The 22,415-nt window shown below is 32.2% G+C and overlaps 10 protein-coding genes and 1 non-coding gene across 11 annotated transcripts; 5 read left to right on the top strand and 6 right to left on the bottom strand.

Moving 5' to 3' along the window:
- Window positions 1-563: 563 nt before the first annotated feature.
- Window positions 564-3,898, top strand: IES1 (Ies1p; the record flags this gene model as incomplete). The annotated part of the gene is made up of 3 exons (XM_020194958.1): window positions 564-3,144; window positions 3,301-3,753; window positions 3,797-3,898. The coding sequence occupies 3 exons, from the start codon at window positions 564-566 to the stop codon at window positions 3,814-3,816; spliced, it is 3,054 nt and encodes a 1,017-aa protein (XP_020045718.1). The 3' UTR covers window positions 3,817-3,898.
- Window positions 3,899-4,118: 220 nt separating this feature from the next.
- ASCRUDRAFT_37509 (YqaE/Pmp3 family membrane protein) lies at window positions 4,119-4,424 on the bottom strand (the record flags this gene model as incomplete). Its single annotated transcript, XM_020190769.1, has 2 exons — window positions 4,119-4,252; window positions 4,385-4,424. 2 exons carry the CDS (start codon window positions 4,422-4,424, stop codon window positions 4,119-4,121), a joined length of 174 nt encoding a protein of 57 aa, XP_020045717.1.
- A 509-nt stretch (window positions 4,425-4,933) lies between these two features.
- ASCRUDRAFT_77149 (glycoside hydrolase family 76 protein) lies at window positions 4,934-7,203 on the bottom strand. Its single transcript, XM_020193739.1, has one exon. It carries the CDS (start codon window positions 7,003-7,005, stop codon window positions 5,428-5,430), a length of 1,578 nt encoding a protein of 525 aa, XP_020045716.1. The 5' UTR covers window positions 7,006-7,203; the 3' UTR covers window positions 4,934-5,427.
- On the top strand, window positions 7,183-7,860 carry ASCRUDRAFT_77148 (uncharacterized protein; the record flags this gene model as incomplete). Its single annotated transcript, XM_020193738.1, has 1 exon — window positions 7,183-7,860. A coding segment is annotated over exon 1 (161 nt), but the record flags the coding sequence as incomplete, so codon positions are not given.
- A 315-nt stretch (window positions 7,861-8,175) lies between these two features.
- Window positions 8,176-9,362, top strand: LST7 (Lst7p). Its single transcript, XM_020188769.1, has one exon. It carries the CDS (start codon window positions 8,223-8,225, stop codon window positions 9,165-9,167), a length of 945 nt encoding a protein of 314 aa, XP_020045714.1. The 5' UTR covers window positions 8,176-8,222; the 3' UTR covers window positions 9,168-9,362.
- A 2,631-nt stretch (window positions 9,363-11,993) lies between these two features.
- Window positions 11,994-13,234, top strand: ASCRUDRAFT_77146 (uncharacterized protein). The gene has a single exon (XM_020193737.1). It carries the CDS (start codon window positions 12,062-12,064, stop codon window positions 13,157-13,159), a length of 1,098 nt encoding a protein of 365 aa, XP_020045713.1. The 5' UTR covers window positions 11,994-12,061; the 3' UTR covers window positions 13,160-13,234.
- A 16-nt stretch (window positions 13,235-13,250) lies between these two features.
- Window positions 13,251-13,348, bottom strand: ASCRUDRAFT_t139. The gene has a single exon. It is a non-coding gene; the product is annotated as a tRNA-Arg (tRNA).
- Window positions 13,349-13,775: 427 nt separating this feature from the next.
- Window positions 13,776-14,267, top strand: TIM21 (Tim21p; the record flags this gene model as incomplete). The annotated part of the gene is made up of 1 exon (XM_020189452.2): window positions 13,776-14,267. A coding segment is annotated over one exon (492 nt), but the record flags the coding sequence as incomplete, so codon positions are not given.
- A 504-nt stretch (window positions 14,268-14,771) lies between these two features.
- GAS2 (1,3-beta-glucanosyltransferase) lies at window positions 14,772-16,151 on the bottom strand (the record flags this gene model as incomplete). The annotated part of the gene is made up of 2 exons (XM_020189495.1): window positions 14,772-15,937; window positions 16,049-16,151. Coding segments are annotated over 2 exons (1,269 nt in total), but the record flags the coding sequence as incomplete, so codon positions are not given.
- Window positions 16,152-17,162: 1,011 nt separating this feature from the next.
- Window positions 17,163-17,990, bottom strand: ASCRUDRAFT_27098 (glycoside hydrolase family 17 protein; the record flags this gene model as incomplete). The annotated part of the gene is made up of 1 exon (XM_020189983.1): window positions 17,163-17,990. A coding segment is annotated over one exon (828 nt), but the record flags the coding sequence as incomplete, so codon positions are not given.
- A 2,788-nt stretch (window positions 17,991-20,778) lies between these two features.
- ASCRUDRAFT_37560 (alpha/beta-hydrolase) lies at window positions 20,779-22,410 on the bottom strand (the record flags this gene model as incomplete). Its single annotated transcript, XM_020190776.1, has 1 exon — window positions 20,779-22,410. One exon carries the CDS (start codon window positions 22,408-22,410, stop codon window positions 20,779-20,781), a length of 1,632 nt encoding a protein of 543 aa, XP_020045709.1.
- Window positions 22,411-22,415: the final 5 nt, after the last annotated feature.

The raw sequence follows: 22,415 nt of genomic DNA, 5'->3' as shown, positions 1-22,415 counted from the left end.
GCAAAAAAAAACCAGTCAAATGAAAAACTCGCTTTCTTCCCTTTTGGGACTGGTTTCCTCTCGTTTTCGGAGGTTTCCTGCTTCAAAACCACTTCTCCAGCTTCCAAAACCATTTCCACCATCTTCACTTTCTCTTTCCTCTTCTTCACCATCCTCTTCTAATCGCCCTGGTATGTCTGCTTCGTCGTCTTGAACACTAACCACATACCTTTCTCGTTTACTCGCCAGCTCCCAATCTCCTAAGTGCCTAAATGCTCAGGTCCCGCCAATTAAGGTTTTGTTTTATTGTTTTGCAGCTATTTGATCAACTTGACATACTTTTGTTTTTGAATTTTATTCCCTAGCTCTCTATCCACCAATTTCATTCCTCAGCTTCCTTTCCTTGAGATAACAACCCACTTGTATTATATCCCATATTACTCATAGCTTCTATTTTTTCTTTGTTTTTTGTTCACCTCTTGCTCCTGTCCCATTTTACTTGAAAATACTCCCAATCCCTTTGCCCACCAACATTTTGTCTCTTTAACTTTAAAATTCCTATTATATCCTTCCTCGATTCTAAAATGTCTTTAAATAGCCATTACGACCCGGTTCATGATCTCCAAAATGACAAAAAATTTGATATTTCCTACATCAACAATCAAAACACCAAAGCTAATCATCCTCCTCTCTTTAATACCACCACCATCTCCTCCTCCTCCTACAGCAATTCTCACAATAGGAAAATGGATATATCTAGCTTACTCTCAAACGACGTTTCTTCCACCTCCTCATCTCCTCCCATTGCCAATAATACCCATCCCAGCAACAACAACAATCCAAACGATATCACCATCAATCCCAACCAAATTCAACTTGAAACTGAAGTCGTCTCAAATCCAAACAACAACGATAATATAGACCCTAACAACAACGATATCGACCTACAAAATGATTCTGATGCCACTGATGAAGCTGACTTTAAATCTGAAATACACCTACACACCTCCTCACCTACACATTTTCAACAGCAACCTATCCACCAAAAAAATCAAGATTTCTTCAACCAAAACCATCTCATCTCCCAACCAAAACCCTCCAAACAACCCCATTTAATAAACCCATCACAGCTATCAACCAAATTTCATCAACTGCCAAAAGCACCTTCTACAACAAAACTACATACCTCCCAATCTCCACCACCTCAGCAACAAGAAATAATGACCCCAAAACAACTGCAACAAAAACCTCATTTTGAATACCAAATATTAAACCAAAATCAAAACTTGAGCGATTCCATGAACCAAATTCCTCAGCTTCAAAGACCAATATCAATTCAAAATCAAAACCACTTTAAAATTCTAAATTCAACAATAAAACCAACAAAAAAAAAATTAAATCAAAACTCTGGCATATCTTCTGCTTTAACTCTAACATCCATCTCATCTTACGCAACCTCCATCTCTTCCTCCCTAACGAATGCCAGAATTCGCCATATCAAAAAAAAAGATGGCCAGCCCTTATGGAGAAAAGATATCCAATACGACTTACTAAGTATTATCTTTAAAAATGAATACCATGTTTTCACTGATTTTCTCAACCCAACTTCAAATAAAAAATTGGCTTTTTCTGACTTGTACATTCAAGCAATGGCCTATTCCACTAAATGCTCAAAAATCTTAAAAGATCGCTTATTAACTGATAAATCAATGAGTATCCCAATAGCAATGGTCTCTTTATTAGTAAATGCTGGTAGAATGAACACTACTGTTAATTTTGTTCCCGAAATGAAATCTCAATTGAGAAGTTATCATTCAATTCCCGTATTTCAAATAAATACCAATACAAGCATCTCAAATTCAAATAACAGCTCAAAAGTATTACAAGATTCTCCACGATTAAAAATGATCTTAAAATCGGCTTGTGAACCAAGTACAAATAAAAAAGAACCACCATCCTTTTCAGAATTGTTTAAAGTGCCAAAGGACAAACTTCCTAAAACTAATGCAATTAATATGGTTTTTTTAATGTGCCAGTTTGAAGAATTAATCAATTCTCATATTAAAAATTTCTCTTCTAATAGTGCCTTTAAAATCGATACCTCACTTGATGAAGATGAAGATAATGATGAATCTGATCAACGATTTTTCCATAACAGTAAACATAAAAATAGCAATAACAACAACAATAATAATAATAATACTAATATTAATCTCAATTTCAATTCTAATTCTAATGCAAATGCAAATACAAACCCAAATGCAAACACAAACACAAACACAAATACAAATACAAATACAAATAATAATCACATTATTAATATAAATTCCAATGATAATACCGTTAATACTCCTAATGTTGAACTTGAATTTAAAGAAAAATCAGATGAAAGTAAAGACAAAGATAGAGAAAAATTAAAATATATGAATGAAATTCGAAAAATATTAAAAGATCATCAAGAATCACCATTTTCATCAATTTTCTTAAATTGGAAAACTACTCCATTGAGTCGAGCAAGAAGGTTTTTATGGTTAATATGGGCATATTTAGAAACAAATTTAACTGAAGCAGAACTAGAAAAAAACCCATTCTATCATATGGAAGGATTAGAAAATGATCTAACTGTTCCTGATTATTCTATACCTCCACTCCAACCCATAAGACCTGGAGAAAAATTCGACATTGATCCAGAGGATGAAATCAAATACGGTAATGATATGATAGAATTAAGAAGAAAATTTTTGGCTGAAGACAATGGAGAATATTCTTTAAGTTCGATAACAGTAGATGAAAATGATAAACAAGTTCAAAAAATTATTCACGTACCAAGAAGAGGAAGACCTAAAGGTAGCAAAAATAAAGATCCATCAGAAAGAGGAAAAACTACGAATTTTAGAACAAATATTAATAATACCAGATCTTTTTCTTCGAGTTCGATGTCTAATAATAACATTAATGAATTTCGAACCTCTAATAATGTCAACATTCTTCCTGCTACTGATTTGAATTATAGTAGTATGAGTGATGAAACATTAGTGAATTCTCAAAACTTAAAGAAAAATGATGAAAATGAAAAGAAAAAAGAAAAAAAGAATCTTTTTAAGAATAATTACAGTCATAATTATGGAAATTATAATGATAATAACAATTATAATAACAACAGTAGTAATAGTAGCAATAATAATAATAACAATAACAATAACAATAACAATAATAATAATAATAATAATAATAATAATAATAATAATAATGGTTCTAGAAAGAATGATCATAAAAAAAGTACTTATCATAGAACCAAACACAATGAAAATATAAGAGTAGATAAGGATGGACTGGTGATAAATGAAAAGGGTGAAACTACACTACAGTTTCTTGATGGACGCAAAAATCGTAAATTAGATCGAGTTTTCAGGGAAGTTTTGGATAAAAAACAAAGAAAGTTTTATTTAAAGAGAACTTTAGATGGAAATTTGAAATATTTTGCAAATAAAGAGTTTAAATATATCAATACCAGCGAGGAAGTGGGAGAGAATAATAATGACGATGAAACCGATTATATTGACAATAATAGAATATTTGATTATGGCGAATTTTCAAACAAAATGAAAGATGTGTATAATAAGTATAATGAAAAATATAAAAAAAAAGTAAAAAAAGATTTTGAGGAGTCCATTAGAAACATTAATATTCAAAATAAGAATAAGAATAATACCGATGATGACAATGGTTTTAAGGGCATCAAACTTCCTGTAAGAATCAGCATTGAGCAAGATGGTATGACAATAAATAAATTTTCAATTGATATATAGTTTTATAGTTTTAGTGAACAATCAATGATTCCAAAAGTGTATTTTTAGTAAACAAATTTCCAGTCTCGCAATTTTCAATTGAAAGAGATCAAAGTAGATCAATTATAGGCTACATGAGGACTTATTAATAAACAATAAAAATTGATATTTATTTGTAGAAAAAGATTATTTCTCAAGTCTTAAAGTATAGATAAAATTAAGACAATTAATCTCAAAGCAAGATAAAAAATACCCAAAAAACCAGGAAAAAAAAGCTAACAAAAATAAAGAAAAAACTAAGCGATAAAAAGAACAATACCAGTTGTTAGAATACATCAAGTGCTATTCACACTAATACTTGAATATGATATAGAGAGCATGTATAATACCAGGAATATAACCAAGAATGGTCAAACAGATGTTGATAAGCAAATCAACATGACAACCTCTTTCGAGGAATACACCAAGAGGTGGTAAAATAATAGCTGTAGAAGAGTGTGTTAGTTGTGTGCTTCAATATCAATTGTGTTCCATTGCAGTTATTGAATGAGACAGGAGTCCAGGAGATATTGTCAACGATTTTGCAATTGCTGTGCAGTATAACAAAAATTACTTACCAAGAATGATCTTGAAGATGTCAGAACAAGTTACAGCCATTGTGAAGAGTATAAGTTAATAAGAGTGAGATCTAGTTGGAGTATAATTTAATCAGAGGATAAAATTCGATTGATTGTAAGATGTGATTACTGTGTGTGGAAGAACAACAACTGCTCTACAAAACAGCTACCTCTGATTATCTTTTATACTGTTTCTGAGTGAATTGTTTTGCTGAGCCTTTGCATTGAAATAAAAAGCATCTGGATGATCTGCTTACTCACAATTCCAAGTCGAGTAGAGGATTGCTTTGGGCTGAAACCCTATTGAGAGCAAGATTGCTACTGAAGGCTGAATGTGCTACCAGTGGCAGTCGTCGACAAGAGACTGAAAGACTGAATATAGGTGGATGATAGAGATCAATAGGGACTGATCTAATTAGACTTTGCTGTTGAGCACAAGTTGACCTTTATTATTTAGAGGCTACAATAGTTATATCATCACCATAGTCAAGCATAGCATAGAAATGCAATACCAGTACAGCCAACTTTCGTTTGCTGGAAATTCTATAATTGTTACTGAATCACAAGAAAACCTAAGAACGTCTAAATTGTTTTTAATCATAATCATTCAGCTTGAAATCAGTGAATAGTTCTAAAATGCTAAAGAAGTCAGACAATTTCAGGGAGTGAAAAATAAAGGCAATGTGTTGGAAAAAAACTAAAAAGTTTATTGCGTCAACTGAGTTCATTGCTTGCCTACGATTTTTGTAACAGTTGCAATTAGAATTACAGTGACAATAATGATGATGATGATGATTATCATTACGTTGAATTAGGCAATAATATATTACAAAAGGGTTTTAAACTAGAGAGAGATTTGTATGAAAAAAGCAAGTAAATTGTTCAATAAGAGGGAAACGAAAAGATAAGAATAAGTGAAAATGGAGAAGCAAAATAGCAAAACAGAAAAAAATAGCAAAAGGGTTGAGAATAGCTTGAAAATAAACAAAAAGAAATACAAATCAGGAAATTGATTGTTATTTTGCAGTGTTTTAGATGTAAAACTAAATTATTGCTGTAACTAAACTGGTTTGCAAGAAGATTCTTGCAGCAGCAGCAGTTGCTAACAAAGTTCTTTTAATTGGATTTGAGGTATCACCATCACAATATTCAGATGGATCAGGATCATATTCAAAGATGTCAGTTTCAAATACAACACACATTTCATCAAAGATATCTTGAGTTAATTTGTTTAGCTGGGTTGTTTGGAAATATAGACCATCATCGTCGGATTTGAGCCATTTATATATGTATCTTGCCTCTCTTAAGAGCTCATTTTTAACTTGGTAATCGGTTGGGTTACTGAAGAGAAGATATTCAGCTAATCCCTCAAACAATAGTTCTGAATATTTTAACGGATTGTTCCAAAACCTTTTATCTAATTGAGGCAAGTCTCTATAATAGATTGCAGTTTCCCTTGAAGTTGCAGCATAAGACAAAATTTCAGAATATTGTTGCCATTTCGATAGACCAGTTATTCTATGAAGGTACGAGGTAGCAGACAAAGCAGTGCCTACATGGTAGGACAATTTACCTTTATTGGTTGTTTCTGCAGTTATGCCATCATAAATCAAATTGTCAGAAGGATCTAACAAAGTTTCAAGAATCCAGTCCATACATTTAGCACCGAAATCTAGAAAGGTTTGGTTACCAGTATAACGATAAATTCTTAGAGCAGCTAGGGCAGATTCCGAAGTGGAGATAGAAGCTCTGTAAGCATGTTGGTATTTCCAGTAAACCCCACCATTATATTGGGTATCCCAATTTGAAGATAGGAAGTTTACTATTGTTATAGCATCATTGAGGTAGGTTTCATTGTTAGTCGCTTCGAAAGCAGTTATGAAGGCGGAAGCAATTTGGGCGTTGTCGTCTAAATAGATGTCTAGATCTTTATTAGTTGAAGCTGAATAGACGTTTAGCTGAGAGTTTTTATAATTTTGCAATCTGTTATAGACCAACGATAAATGAGAAGAGAATTGGGTTGGGAATAGGATTTCAGCATCGGCTATAGCTTGAAATGTTACGGTTGTGTCCCAGACTACGTGAGTAGATCTTTGGTCACTACAAGTTGGATCAGATAAGAATTGGGAGGTTGAGTCGTCCCAGAATCGTTGCCAAAGTTTATGGATAATGTTTGCACCCTCTTGAGCTGGATCTATGTTTATGTGAGAATTGAGAGAGGCTTCCTCTGAGACATAAGTGGAAGAAGGTGATGCTGATGAGAGAGTTGATGAAATTGAAGCTGAAGAGAGAGTCGATAAAGAAGATGGTAAAGAAGATGATAAAGAAGATGGGGATTGTGATAAGTTGTTAATTTCTAAAGATTGGGAAACTTGTTGAGTTACTATAAAATGAGTTACTACTTCCACTTTAGTTAAAGTGATAGTTAAAGGATCTCTTTTCTGCAAATATTTCTTATGAGAATGGTTATAATTGGTTTTATTATTAATGTTGGTATGAATGTTTTGAAATTGATGAATGGGACGAAGATTTAGTGGAAGAGCAGAGGATGATAATGGGATTAATAACAAGAATAAAAAGAAAGAATGGTAGATAAAGGGAGAGAATCGAGATAAGATCATTTTAGAGATTGATGAATGATAATGAATAAAGATCAAGTTGACAATATTGGAAGTAATAATTGAAACTGGAAATTCAATTATATTAATATATATCTTTATTGTTGAAAAGTGGGTATTGAATTTTGTTAAAATGTATTAAATTATGAAACAAAAAATGAAAAATGAAAAATGAAAAATGAAAAATGAAAGATAAAAAATGGAAAATGGAAAAAGAAAAAAAAAAAGAAACGAGTAAAGGAAAGAATAGTATAATTTGAATATAGATTGGTGTAAATATATTAAACATTAATTTTTTTAGAGTAAAAAAACTGGACAAAAGAAATGATTTAAATATTAAAAGATATGGTGGATAAGAGTTAAAAAAAAAAGAAAAAAAGAACCCAAATAAGTAATGAAAGTAGTATAATTGAAGCAAAATAGTATAACCAATAAATGCAATGAATGTAATGAATAGGTTATGAGGAAGTATGAGATATTTAGATATAGTTTGAAGAGTTTAAATGGATCATACAGGTCAATTATCAATGGTGCAGAAAAAGAAAAAGCACAAGATCGAAAGTTGCACAGCCATGGTGGAAAAGAGGAAATGTAAATATGATTTGGAATCCAAGAAAATTGAAAAGAGTTGGAAAAGAGAGAACATGATTACAAAGAAAAGTAATTAAAGCGAGATGTGTGTATAAGATGTGAGAGAAGAATATTTCGATGAATGCTGGGCGAGTAAAAAGAAGAGCAGAGATCAGATAATCGGCGATCGAAGTGAGTCTACCTGTAGTTTTGGTTGTAATGTAATTGTAAATGAAAATGTAAGACAATTACATATTCAGTGGTTTCGATACATTTGATACATTTGATACGTTTGATATGTTTAATGTTTAATATGCTTAATATGCTTAATATGTTTAATACCTTTAATACATTTAATAATACATTTAATATGTTTAATACTGATAAAACTATTTATAGACCACCGTGACACATGCCCCTTTGGGAAACTATGTCTGGTAGATTATTCTGGAAATGCCTATTACGGCATGTCCTTTTTCAGCAAATGTGCGTGTGGTGGGCGTGTGGTGAGCGTGACGGGCGTAAAACTGCACGTGCTAAACGCACCGAGTCTCATTGGTGATAAGAAGCTTTGCTTCTTTTTGTTCCGGCAGCAGCTTCACCATGGAAGAAACGAAGATAATGCTGCTGAGTCTGCAGTGGAAGTGGTAATGGAGCCTGATACAAACTACATCTTCATGCTCAGCCATTTCTGCGAGCTCCATGGGCCCAAGATCATCATGGTGACCCACTCCTTCCATGTTCCTGATGCTGTGAATGCTGCCTCCAACAACGACCCTCGCTTGTACAACCAGATTATCAACTTCAAGGAGTTGCAGAACATCTACACCAACCATACCAGCTACTGCAACTCCTGCAAGTTCAAGGTCTCGGACGACAACAACAACATCTGCTTGACCAACGACAAGAGCTTGAACGCCAACAGAGTCTTTCTCTCCAGCCAGCTCCCCAAATCCTTTTTCTTGCAGAAGAAGCTCAACCAGTTGAACAAAAAGTTGATTCACCAGGAGAACATCAACTCCAACGACCCCAAGTTGATTATCATAGGCAACTCCAACTTCTTCTACTCCATCACTCTCAAGTTCAAAATCAACGAGTTTCAGAGCAGAGGCCAGATCAAGAACTACCAAATCTCTCTAATCTCCAACAATTTCAACAACCTACTTGTCAACTACAATCTCATCTTCAAGAAACTAAATCAGCTAATCTACAACTTGTGCCAGAAAAGAGCCTATTTTGAGAACGAAAAGATCTTCAAGAAAAATGGCTCGTCTTCCACCTTGAAATACTTGAAAAATAAAAACCTCTTTCTTTACAACAATTACGACTTGAATACCAACAACAAGAATGGGTTCAATTTGACTGAGATCGTCGACGATAATGACATTTTCATTAAGATCCACAAGTTTGCCTCTATTTTGCTCAACGACCTCTACAAGTCTGACCTACGGATGAGCATCATCAGCAAGAACAACAAGAACAATAAAAGCAATGAGAACAATAACGACAATAACGACAATAACGACAATAACAAAGACAATGGCAGTTACAGCTACTACAAAGACCTCGACAACCTCTTGTTCAACTCCAAATAAGCACCTCTCTTACATCTTATACTATTTCTTTAAATGTATTCTAATTAGATCCACTATATTATACATCTGATACATACACTTTTCTACATTATACACTCTTATACACTATATACTTATATACTATATCACATCTATATACTATATACTATGTACTTCTTACTACATTTCACCTTAGTTAATTGTTTAATTGTTTAATTGTTAATTTGATCTCTTCTACCAATCACACTACTGCTCGAATTGAGAAAGACCAACCACTGCTCAACCCAATGCAAATATCGAGTAACTTTTGCTCTTCGACTCACTTATTATTTATTATCTGCTTATCTGAAGGCCAACTATCCACACCTCTTCTCTCAAATGTGATGATCTCTCTAATATGATCTCTCTGATATGATCTCTATGATATCCCATCTCCTTCGCTTCATGAGTCCATTCTCCTGTTTAGTCCATCCTCTGCATTCTTCGAGCTATCAACGAGTTATCATCTCTCTTTTTGTGGGTTTCAATCACTTTCCTCTCGTCTTTTTACCCAAAACACTTTTTATTCCTCGTCCTTTTTTTTCAGGCTTTTCTCTAACTGCCTCTTCGTTACTCACAAACAACTCTCTCTCTTCTTCACCAATACCCATATCCCTCTGCTCCTGCTGCTCCTATTAATACCACCTTCAATAACCTCTTTGCCCACTCCATCGCATCCCATCTCATCTTCATTCCATTGCACTTCTTATTATGTATTACTAATTTCTTCGCTTCTTACCATACTTTCGTTTTTTTAAAAAAAAATCTTCTCTTTACACTAATTTCGATCAAATCAATCCAAATTCAATCCTAATCCAATTTATTCTTGCCTAGTTTTGCAAGTTTATATCTTATTCTTCCTCGTTATAAATCACAATCCTAAAACCCACTCTCATTTCATATTTTTCTCCCCAAATATCCACTATTCATTCCTTCAATATCTTCTATTCATTCCTTAAAGCTTCTTTTTTTACTCTTACTCCTACTCTCCTCTCTCCCCTAAAATGAACAAATTCGATAGAATCGATAACATCAGCTCAACCACCTCAAATACAAATAGTATCTCTGACTGGGGCATAGATGATAATCATGTCTTTATGTATCCAAAGGATTACCTCTCAAACAACCACCACTATCATCGCTCTTCCTCTCTAAATTCCTCCATATTCACTGACTCCTCTCAATTAAAACCAATTTTTATTAACCACAACATCAACCCTTCTATCTCTTCTTCTACTAATACCAATAACATCACTACCACTGTTGCTAATATTAACATCCCCATCCACAACCTAAATCCACCTAAAATCAAAAAAATTATATCAAATTTATCTCTAAATCTGAAATCCTTCAATAAAAATTTAAACTCCTTTATCGAATTTCTAAATTATAACATCATCTCTTCAAATTTATTAGATAACAAAATCTTCATTTCTTTATTTAAGAAAAATGTTCAATTATTCAAAAAGAGAACAAATTCTTCTTTACTAACCAATTCAATTTCCCTTCAAAATAAAAAAATTTCAAAATATTCAAAATATTCAAATAATAATAATAATAATAATAAAAATAATAAAAATAATAAAAATAATAAAAATAATAAAAATAATAAAAATAATAAAAATAATAAAAATAATAATAACCTAATCTTATTAAACCCAAATTATTTAATTCTTTTTTCAAACCTATTTATTTATTTGAAAAAATCATTACTTAAAATAAATAAAAATAACAATAATCAAACTAAAACTAAAACTAAAAAAAATCTTAACATACTATTCTTAATTCTATTGCTTTTATACAAAATTTACTTTTCTCATAATCATAACTCAAATTTATCCTTCTTCCAATCAAATTCTAATAAACTCGATAATTTTATTATAATAAATCAGTTATTCGATATAAACTTTTCAAACTCAATCAATTTCTTCAAAAATCTTATATTTCAATCCCCAATTTTACCCCCAAATTTTTCAACTCCAAATGCAACTCAATTTAATAACATTAATCAATATAACAATCTATTCAATATATTATTCAATAATATCCAGCTATCAAACAATTTTTTGGTTTTTTTAATAAAATCCTATATCTTACCTTTAATCATTAATAACCAAAATATCCAATTCTTCTTTCTAAAAATTTTATTATCCTATAATATCAATTTAAATAATTTAAATTATCTTTTACAAAAAATTTACTACAACATGAATAACAATCATCTATCTAGTTACAATGACAACGTTCCTTTAAAACCTTTTAATTTATCATCCCAAATAAACAATAATAATAATAATAATAATAATAATAATAATAATAATAATAACAACAACAACAACAACAATAATCATATTATTAACAATATGAATACTAATATTAATAATACTAATATTAATAATAGTGATATTGATATTGATAATAATATTGATACATTGAAATTTGATTCCAAATTTTTTAATGATTTAAATTATAAAACAAACAAAATTGAAAATGATTTCAAAAATTTCCAATTGTTAAGAAAATTTTATATCTGTTGTTTATTAACTTTAAATTATGTCTCTCAAAATAGTTTAAACCAAATTTCCAATCAAAATGATAAGAATAATACTAATGAACTTGATCACTTAAGAAATGAACAATACCTTTTAAAGAATATTTTGAATTTATTAAATTTAATTAATTTTGATACTCATAAATTTAACAATCAAAAAACTAATTTAAACAACCTTAATAATAATAATAATAATAATAATAATAATAATAATAATAATAATAATAATAATAATAATAATAATAATAATTATAATCATTTTCTTTGTGTTTTATTTTTAAATTTAGATAAAAATTATAAATTCTTCTACAATGTAAATTTCCTAATGGAAAGCTTTTTAGTCTTGAATAATTTTAACCATATTAATTGCTTATCAGATAACAATGTTTCCTATGATAGTATGAACGTTAATCTTGACACTAATAATAACATTGCTAATAATGTTAATATTACGAATAACAGCTTGAATGCAAATTTTCAAAGAGAGAGATCCAAAATAGTTTCTCAATTATCAAATAGATTAAAACTCCTCGATTATAAATTAAACTACATAAGCTGTGAGCTGAAAGATAATAATGAATTTATTAATAATCTCAATGATTTGGATGATGATTTAAAAGAATTTATAAATCAATTTAGAATTAATATTGATGAAATTAAAAAAATATCAATACGAAGAAATAATTCAGTTCCAATTAACATCGAGGTATCACAAAAGAGAATTGTCAATAAATACAAAAGACTATCATTACCTTTAAAGTTGAGTAATAATAACAAAAACATTTCAAAAAACAAAACCCAGTTGAAATCAGAAGAAAATAAGAATAATAAACCGCCACATAGAAGGGCTTATTCAAGATTGAGTGATGGATTGCATTTTCCAATACTATCTATCGTTGAAGATAAAAACAATGATGAACATGATAAATTGAGTAAAACATCAAACAAAGAAAAAATTGTTAGTTTTGATGATAACTATGTCAATTCATATAGTTTAAAACCATATTTTGAAAAAGAAATAAGTAGTGACAATACATTAATGATACCAAAGGAAAACTATTCAGTTCAAAAATTCGAGACTGACTATGACAATGAAACCAAAGAAATGGGCGATAATGAAAGCAGTGATGATTCCAACAACCAATTGTCACCAGAGGAATTGAAAATAAAATTAACTAAAACTTTTTCAAAGTTTATTGAGTCTACAGAAAACAAGAAAAAAGACAAAGTGAAAAGAAAATTAAATGAAAAGAGATTTTCTCGGATAGCAAACTCAGAGAGAGACAATAGCTTTGATTTAATTTCTGAATTGAAGAATGTCTTGAGTTTTACCAACAATACTGCCAATGGTGCTGCTGATGGAGTTCTCAGCAGTATGGCTAGAGAGAGCCACAAAATCCTTGATGTTTCAAGTGACAACTAATTTTTATAATCTATAGGGTGTAATGTACATTAGTTTTTTTGCGAAACATGGCAATATCCCAGAAGCAGCAGAAACAGCACAGCAAAAATAAAGCTCTAGCAGGGACTCGAACCCTGGATCTTCGTTGCTTTCCAGTTGGTTGCGTGCCCGCGCCGGAAAACGATACCCTACCAACTAGGCCACAAGAGCTAAATTTTTATTTTAATAATCCTACTTTTTTTTGAACACACCCCAACCGCGCCAGTGGATCCACAAAATTTTATCAGAGTTTTTTTGCTGAAACTGTTGATTCAACAGCAATTGATCCAGCGACAGTGGAAATATCATGAACAGGTCTTTAATCAACATTGCAAGCTCTATAAGGCCTCTTTCCAGCAAGTCTGTGCTTTTGAATCCCAGATTTTACTGCACACATCGAGGAATCCATCGTGCTCTTTTTTTAGATCAGAGTTCCAAGAAAGTCAATTCCAGCACTCAATTGAACTGCTTCATAAACAGCAGGAGCTTTATAAGATTATATGCTACCACAAAGGACAGGAAACCTAAAACTGAAGATGATCAATTCAAAAAGATTCCCTTTTCTTCAAAATTTTTTACGGCTGTTTCATTGGCAGGAACAACGACACTAGTGCTAGGTGCAGTTGGCTTAACCTCGATGGTGATATATCTCTTATTCACTGAACTACTATTGCCTTCCGGCGACACCCAAGTATTTAACAGAACAGTCACTTTGGTTGAAAATGATCTAGAATGTCAAAAACTATTAAGAATGAAGCCTGGTGCAAGATTAAAAGCATATGGCGAATCTTCCGAAAATAAATGGACCAGAAATAGACCAATATCCTCGATCAGAAAACCAGATCCTAATAACCCAAACCAAGAATTATTATTTATGAAATTTCACGTGGAAAGTGAAGAAAAAATAGGCAATGTTCAATTGGAAATCAAGTCGACTGATATTGCCAATCCGGAATATGTTTATCTATTTTTACAGGTTGATGGTTATAAACATTTTATTATTTCTCCACCGAGAAAAGTGGTGAGAATACCTGGAAAAACTGATAATTCTGGCTTTTTAGGAATTAAATGGGGTCTTAAAAAAGAATGATAATCTATAAACTTACAATTTAACATTTCATTTTCTCTTCTGTTAAAAAAACATTACTTTTTTTTCTTATAAAGCAAAACAAAATAAAAAATAAAAAATATAAATAAAAATATTTTAATTCTTGTGAATATCGTTCATTATCTAGCTATATAAAATTGAAATTAATCAAATAAAAATTCCTAACATTCTTAGACACTAATCTAGAAAAAAAGTATCAATGAACACCAATCCAAAAAGAAAAAAACTTTCAAGCAAATTCATTATTGAGACATGATTTGAACTGCCAGAATTCTTTTTTGGTAAATTATTATTATTATTATTGCTGTTACCATTTTTCATTTCATTGAATGGCGGTTTGTTATTTCCAGTTTTATTACCATCGTTTTTTTTCTTATCTTTAACTTCTTTCAAAATTTGTGCGCATGTTCTACCTTCTTTTTCGATTGATTGCAAAGTGAATTTATCATTTATCTTTCCAACTAATTGAGCCTGTCCATTAAAATTACAGGCCTTTGGGTTTTCGGATTCTTTCGTATAATATTCATCAAACATCAATGATAGTTTTTGCTTATTATTACACGAAGAATAATAACCATATTCTCCTGTTTTACCATCGGCTGTTATTGAAGAACAATCAACTTCACCACATAAAAATTCATATAACTTTTTATATTGGAGGTTTGAATTTGAAGTCACAATACATGATAAAGAAGATTCTAAGCATTCGCACATAAAGGAGTCTGGTGTCGGTGGAAGTTTTCCATCAGCCTCCCAATTGGCAGTTTTAACTGGGCAAGTTCTTTCTCTTGTTTCTTGAATCACATAATCTTTAACATTGGTTCCCTTGGGATTTATCTTACTCATTTGATCTCTCAAGTATCTGAAATCATCTAATTTTTTAACATTTTCAGATTCATCAACTTTTACAACTCCATATTTATTTTCTTCTTCAAAATACATGTAAACGATTCCACCAGACCAAACATTTGACATCAAAGGACTATAAATGGCTTCAACTTCAGTAAAAGGTCTTGGTCTTTCAACATTACAGCCATATTCAGAGAAAAAAATAGGGACAGGATAATCTTGAAATTCAACTGTTCTTTCACTATACCCAGAAGAGAAAAAAGATGAATAGCCACACCACTCATACATATTAATACCATAAAAATCAGCAGCATGTTTTTTGTTTCCACAAATGAAATAGTTTGCTAAATTATCTCTTGTTTCAGAATCATCATTTGAGGAATAACCAACTGGTATCTTTCTATAATTTTTTGAGGAAATGTATGATTTAGCATCTCTAATTGCAGCTTTAACGAAAGGTGAAGCGTGTGCATTGTTAGGGTCACTTGTAACTTCATTTCCGGCAAAGAAACCAAATACATTGTTATATTTTGCTAAAGCATCGATAACCGATTTATATCTATCGTATAATTGGACATCCCATGAAGGTGCTTTTCGATTAATTGATACATCAGGTTCTGAAAGATCAACAAGAACATAAATACCGGCATCAGCTAGAGCATTCATACAAACATCATGATTCAATTTGGGGTTAATGCTATAAACTCTTATTAAATTCATGCTTAATTCTTTTAAATATTTTATATCTCTAAAGCATTTTTTCTCATCTGATAGAGGATCTAAATATTTTGTCGAATCAAGAACTAATTGTCTATTATGATTGGAATTGGAATTGGAATTTGAAATAAAATTCAAGTTTGTTTTTGAGGATAAAGCCTTAACAGCAACATCTTTAGGTTCATATGTTAGAAGACCTTGACTTGCACTACTTTGTTGATAGGCTATACCTTTTATAAAAAACTGAGAGCCATTATTAGAATAAAAAAATTTATTTCCCTTTATCTCGATAGGAGGAATATTTAAGCTTGAAGATTTACTTGTACTTGTACTTGTCTCATATAATTCATAGGAAAAACCATTGTGAATTAAGTTTAAAGCTGTAAATGCCAACTGAATAATTTTAATTTTATTTAATAACATTATATGACAATAAAGTAAAGATATAGTGTTGAGATGTGAGTTGATTTAAGAAAAAAAAAAGAGTGATGAGATAAGAGATGGATATCTGCATTTTCTGAAAGAATTTTTAAAAAAGAAGCTTATTAGTGTACATTCAAATGAGTTTTTTTTTTGGATTTTATTTTGTGATATTAAAAAACAAATGGATTTTGGTTTTGTGTTTCATGAGAATAATAAGAAAATCCATTTGCAACTTTTTGAATGTAATAAAAACTTTGAGGGTTGAAAAAATTTTGTGAGTTTTTCTTTTCAAATACCATTTTATTTTGGTAGGTTCAAAAATACATTATATTCACTGATAGTATCAAGATTGATTTATAAATCAATAAATGAAGAAAGAAGATTAGATACAGATATGCAAAGACATGCAAATACATGTAGATATATGCAAAACTCACGCCCAACCCCAACCACAAAAGAACTGATCAAGAGAAGTTATGTTGCCAATTGGCTCGAAATAAACCTGGGAAAGCACTGGTATTAGGGAGAGAATGATTTATCGAAATGTTAGGGTGTGTTTGAATATTGAAATCATAAAAGTGTAGTGTTATTCATAAAGATATTTAAATAGTATATATAAATGTAGTAAGAGGCGTATCAAATCATTCAAATAATACAGTGGCTTTTCCCCGAGAATGCTAACCTAAGTAAATGTACCTAATAAACTTAATAGATAAAAATAAATATAAATATTAAAATTATTTTATTTTATTTAACCTAATTTTATTTTATTTTACTTGGTGATTGTAATTTGAAAAAGTACTTTTTTTTTGTTGTAGTCTTTAATAAGCAAATAAATAAAACGAATTTTAATAAAAGAATTAGAAATCAAGTAGATTAAACTGGAGAATCACCAAACATACCCCAAGCTTGTTCAACACCGAATGGACCAGGGTCTTTCCAGTAGTCGTTGTATTGAGAGAATAAAGTGACGGAAGAGCCAAGAGTCTCTTTAATAGAGGCAATACAAGTTTGTTGGTTTTCAGAAGAGGGAACAGAGACACCAATGGATTGACCAGAATGAGGCCAGCCAGTTTCAGCAATGAAGACAGATTTGGAAGAGCCACATTTTTCAAAGACTTCATTGACTTGACTTTTCAACCAAGAACCACATTCAGAAGGTTTAACTTTACCATCGAAGAAAGGGTGACAGTTGACAGCAATGTAGTCAGAGTATTCACATAAGGCTACGTTGTTTTTGACAGCAACTAAAGTATCAACAGAGACAACAGGACCAGTGTAACCAGCAGAACTAAGAATGGATCTAACAGAATCAATGGCAGATTTGATTTGGCCAGTGCTGGCAGCACCATTGTTAACCAATTCATTACCAATGGAGACAGTGTAGATGGCATTCCAGCCTCTGCTAGAGGATTTGACAGCATCAATTAACAAGCTAGCTTGAGATTGGATATCAGTGATGTGGAAAATACCAGCAAAGAGTTTTTGGTTACTTCCAATAGCCGATAAGACTTTGCCGTAGGTATCGCAATCAGTGCCGTAAACTCTGATGATTTCGTAGCCGGACAACTTGGCGAGATCACTAGCGACGGTATCAGCATCTTTACAGTTACCAGAGTTGGTGTAAGGAGAGTAGGTAATAGCTTTTGCACCACCGGAAGAAACAACCTTTGAACTACCGGCAGAAATAGCAATAGAGGAGGGAGAACTTGAGGTTTCTTCTGCTTGTTGGGTGGAGGAAGTGGAGGAAGTAGAGGTTGTTGGGACCTCAGCCTTTTGTTGTTCGTATGTGGATACTTCGTAAACAGTTTCGGGTTGGGTGGTTGGTGTTTCAACGGCTGGGGCTTCGGTGGTTGTAGTGTCAGCCTTTGGTTCTTCAACAACAGGTTGGGAGTCTTGGTAGGAGTTAGCGTTGGCCTGGTCAGCACCAAGAGTAACATAGGCGACTTCAGTCACATAAACAACAACGGTGTTGGGGTTTGGGACAGCTTCTCTTTTGTGGGCATTATGAGAATGGCCGATGGGGCTAGCAAAAACAGGAGCTAGAAATAAGAAAGGAGCTAAGCCGGAAATTTTCATTATTATCTGAGTATCTAATACAAGCGATTGTGTTGATTGGACAGTAAATAATAAAAGGAATGGTTAATTAGATGAGTGAATTGAAATATAATTTGGCTGAAATAAGGGTTCAAAAGAGTGAAAGTAAGTGAGAAGTTATTTAAAGGTATTTATTAAAGGAATGAATGAATAAATAAAGTCTTCACTTAGATAGTAACGCTTAGATATAAAATCAAAAGAAGGAACCGCGATTCTAGAGATAAAACCGAAATATAAAAAAATGGAAAAAGTTCTAAATTAAATAGAGGGAAATGGATATTGGCGAGCTTTATATATGATAGGTGATAAGCAGAAAAACAAGAGAAAGAAACAACTAAAATCCCAAATTAAAGGAGATGGTTGTTTGGTATAGTTTTATGGAAATGCCAGTACATATTGGTGTTTCTTTTACCAAACGATGCTAAAAAAAATGGGTTTATTTTGCAAGTTTGCAGATATTTTCAGTGATGAATTGTTACACATCTTAATCTTGTTTCGTTTTTCTTACGTTTTAAGAAATATCCCAAGAAAACACAGCACAAGAAAGTTGAAAAAACAGGACAACATGAAAAAGCCTAAAGACAAAGTCAGCAATACGGGACAGAGACACCAAAATGACGCTGCACTGGCGCGACCCCTAAAAAACATAGCGCCAGCACGGCGGATCACACTCAGTTAAGCCGCCTGCGTGCGTGGCCCTGACAGAACAGGGCGTATAACCGCACGTGTGCTTTGCAGTCTGCTGTGGGCTTTGTGTCGTGTTTCGCTCATTCCGGCAGCGCCGTGACAACCACACGTGTGTAGTCTCCCGCTACTGAAGGGGAGCACTTCTGAGTTTAGCTGGGGTTTGGGCGGGAGTCACTCCCACACGGGGCAGCATTCTCACTGGGCCAGCCAAGACGTTTCATCCTTAAAGGTCGGTCTGCGCGGCCTGCGTACGGATACATACAGTCTGGATGGGCTCAAAAACCCGCTGGCTCATCCCTGTGCACATCGTCGCCAATCCGCCAATTGGTCTGCCTGCTACCGGTACGGATGTTCTGCTCAAACACCTGTATGCATGCGGATGTTCTGGAGGTCTTCGGCAGGACGAATATTCCTTAGCTCTTTCTTGGAAGTTCAACTTTTCTCAACATTCTTGAGCTGCTGCTTCTATATTTGCAACTTCTGGAAGACCCAGCACAATGGGCGCAGTGAGCTCGCTCCGCTGCCATATTCCGTTGTTTTCCACGGACGGATTGTAATTTATAAGGCACGTGTTTCTGTGCATGTTTATGCTCCTATGCGCTAAATCAGCGTTTGTCTGCGATACACTGCTGGTACTAATGTTGACACACCACAGGAGCTTTGAATATATTGAGCTTTTCTTTTTTGCTACTTTTTTGGCTCCTGTTTCTGGAATACAGGAACCATTTAGTCTTTACGATTTCCATTTTTTCCCACAGTATGCAATCATCCTTCTGAAAATTGCTCTCGTTCAAGAAACCTGTCTGGATTTATTGGATATATAGGACTTATTTGGTTCTTTTCTTTCTTTTTTCTCAGTTTTGGTACTAGATCTGCCTTTTCGAAAAAGCTAAATTGTCCATCAATAAGAATTATATGTTACTGATAACCATAGCAAACTTTAATTGATCTTGCAACGATTTTGATGGTTCAACAAAGAAATCGGATTCACGTTGCAAATCCTAATTAGTTCTTTTACGTTATCAGAATCATTACAATATTCTAATGATTTCAAAAAAAATTATAAATTATGAAATCCAAAATTTTCATCCAAATCTAACCATCTTGTAAGAAAAAGATGTATAAAATTTGCAGGGAATTTGTAAAGAAAAAAAAAAAAAAAAAAAACGTTATAAGAAAGTAACAAGAGCAAATTCAAAACCAAAATTTTTGAAAATCAATCGAGATCGATAATCAATCTAAAATTCTCTTACTTCACTGATTTCATTTCATATATTATATTATATCATATTAAATAATACAACACAATACAATATAATAAAGACTCTGAATTATATCCGATTGAATTTATTTAAACATGGCCAAATGAGTCAACTAATTGGATATATCAAAATTACTCAATTCATCTACCAGTTTTGTTTTTTATGGAAATTATCAATCAAAAAAAAGAAATTCAAATCAAATCAGAAACAATAAAAAAGGAGAAAAAACAACTTTTTGCTCTACCAAAATTTTCTTCTTATCTATAGCTACTCAAAAGAAACTTGACAATAAAAAGAAACAAATCACAAAAAAAAACAAATCACAAAAAAAACAGCGGAAAAATCGATACTGAAATTCAAATCACAACTTTTATATATTATGTTTTTTAAACTATCTATAAACTGACAAAAAGAAAATAACTTTGTGAAATAATAAATCTAAAATAATATTAACGATTTCATAATTTGGATTTGATCTTGACTGATAAATCTGGCTGCAAATAATTTTCTACTTTCTCATTCCCATTACTTCTATTATTCTCATCATCATCATCTTCTTCCTCATTGTCTTGTCCCTCTTGATTTTGATCTTCTTTATCACTTTTCCCACTCTCAATTTCATTTAGATTCTCTTTAAGTTTCATTTCACTAAACGAATCGGGCATTATTAATTTACTACCATCGAAATATCTTGGATTTGGCATAAATCTCTCATCTGCTTTAATCTCTAACTTTTTTAAATAGATATCCTCATGAAATCTCTTGAAAAAATTGGAAACAGGTTTTGCATACCATCTTTTATTGCCCATTGTAAACCATCCCAAATGTCCTCCATAATCACTAACACACAACACAATATATGGATTCTTAACCACCTCCTTTCGAGGAATGGCTTTATCTCCAACAATTGGATCGTCCTTTGCATTGATAATCAACAACGGAGTACGAATCTTAGGTATTCTTAATATTGACGACCCATTTCTATAATACTCATTTGCATTATTAAACCCAAACATAACTGATGTGAAATTGTCATCAAAATCATACAAGTACTTGATCTTGTTTTTATCTTTAATAACACCTTTTAAATCACTCGTGTTGAAATTCATATTCAACGTCTTTTGAACCAACTCGTTTTTCGAAATTGCGTCAATGTTATTCTCCAATAGTTTTTTCAATCCCTTGGTCATCACTGTGGAATAGATTTCTCGTCCAATATGATTACTCGACGAATGCATATAACATGAGGATTGATACATATCCCATGGATTGCACAATACACAAGCTGCTGTAAATTTGGATTCTTCACTTTCTTGCCCTAAATAATTCGCCAACATCGATGCTCCCAATGAAAACCCAATTCCGTATAATGGCTTGTTGGGATAAATCTTTTTTAAATAGCTCAAAAGACACCTTAAATCATCAGTCCAAACCCCATTAAACATTCTGGGTGTAACGATCTTGGAATTCGAACATCCTCTAGCATTCAATACAACTGCATCGAATTTGTAGTCCTTTGATGTAATCTCTTGAATTAAACAACGAACATACGCTTCGTGTGAACCACCAGCTAACCCATGTAGAATAACTAGTAATGGATTGTTGTCATTTGTGTTCAATTTTTTAATCTCTTCTCTGGTTAAATATCTAGTTCTTGGAGGCAATTTCCCAAGATCGTACTTATTCTTATATGTCTTGATAATAGGATCTGTTTCGGATATCTTGAGAAAATTTATCTCATCACTTGAGTTACTGGATCTCTTTTGAGTTAATTTAACGTCAACAAAATCTATTGCTCCAATTCCTCCATCGGGATAATTCAAAATTTTTCTTTTATAATACACCTTATCGATATTCTCGAAATGTTGAAGCCCAGCATATGAGGTTTGAAAATGCCCATTAGTCAATAATGGATTCATCAAAAAATAGTTCTTATCTCTCAACTCTGGTATATTCTTATCAATCAACGACTTTAATGTTATTGCACCGGAATCGACATCACTATCAAGCCCATCTTGCTTGGAAGGAACAAACTCTATTAGTTTGGGAGAGCAGTATTGGCGAACTGTTGAAATGATATCAAAAAGCATCGTTA

The sequence above is a fragment of the Ascoidea rubescens genome, assembly GCF_001661345.1.
Source record: "Ascoidea rubescens DSM 1968 unplaced genomic scaffold ASCRUscaffold_12, whole genome shotgun sequence".
NCBI classification, from domain to species: Eukaryota; Fungi; Ascomycota; class Saccharomycetes; order Ascoideales; family Ascoideaceae; genus Ascoidea; species Ascoidea rubescens.
The sequence above is the reverse complement of the archived record's forward strand: the minus strand, read 5'-3'. Positions and strand labels throughout refer to the sequence as shown.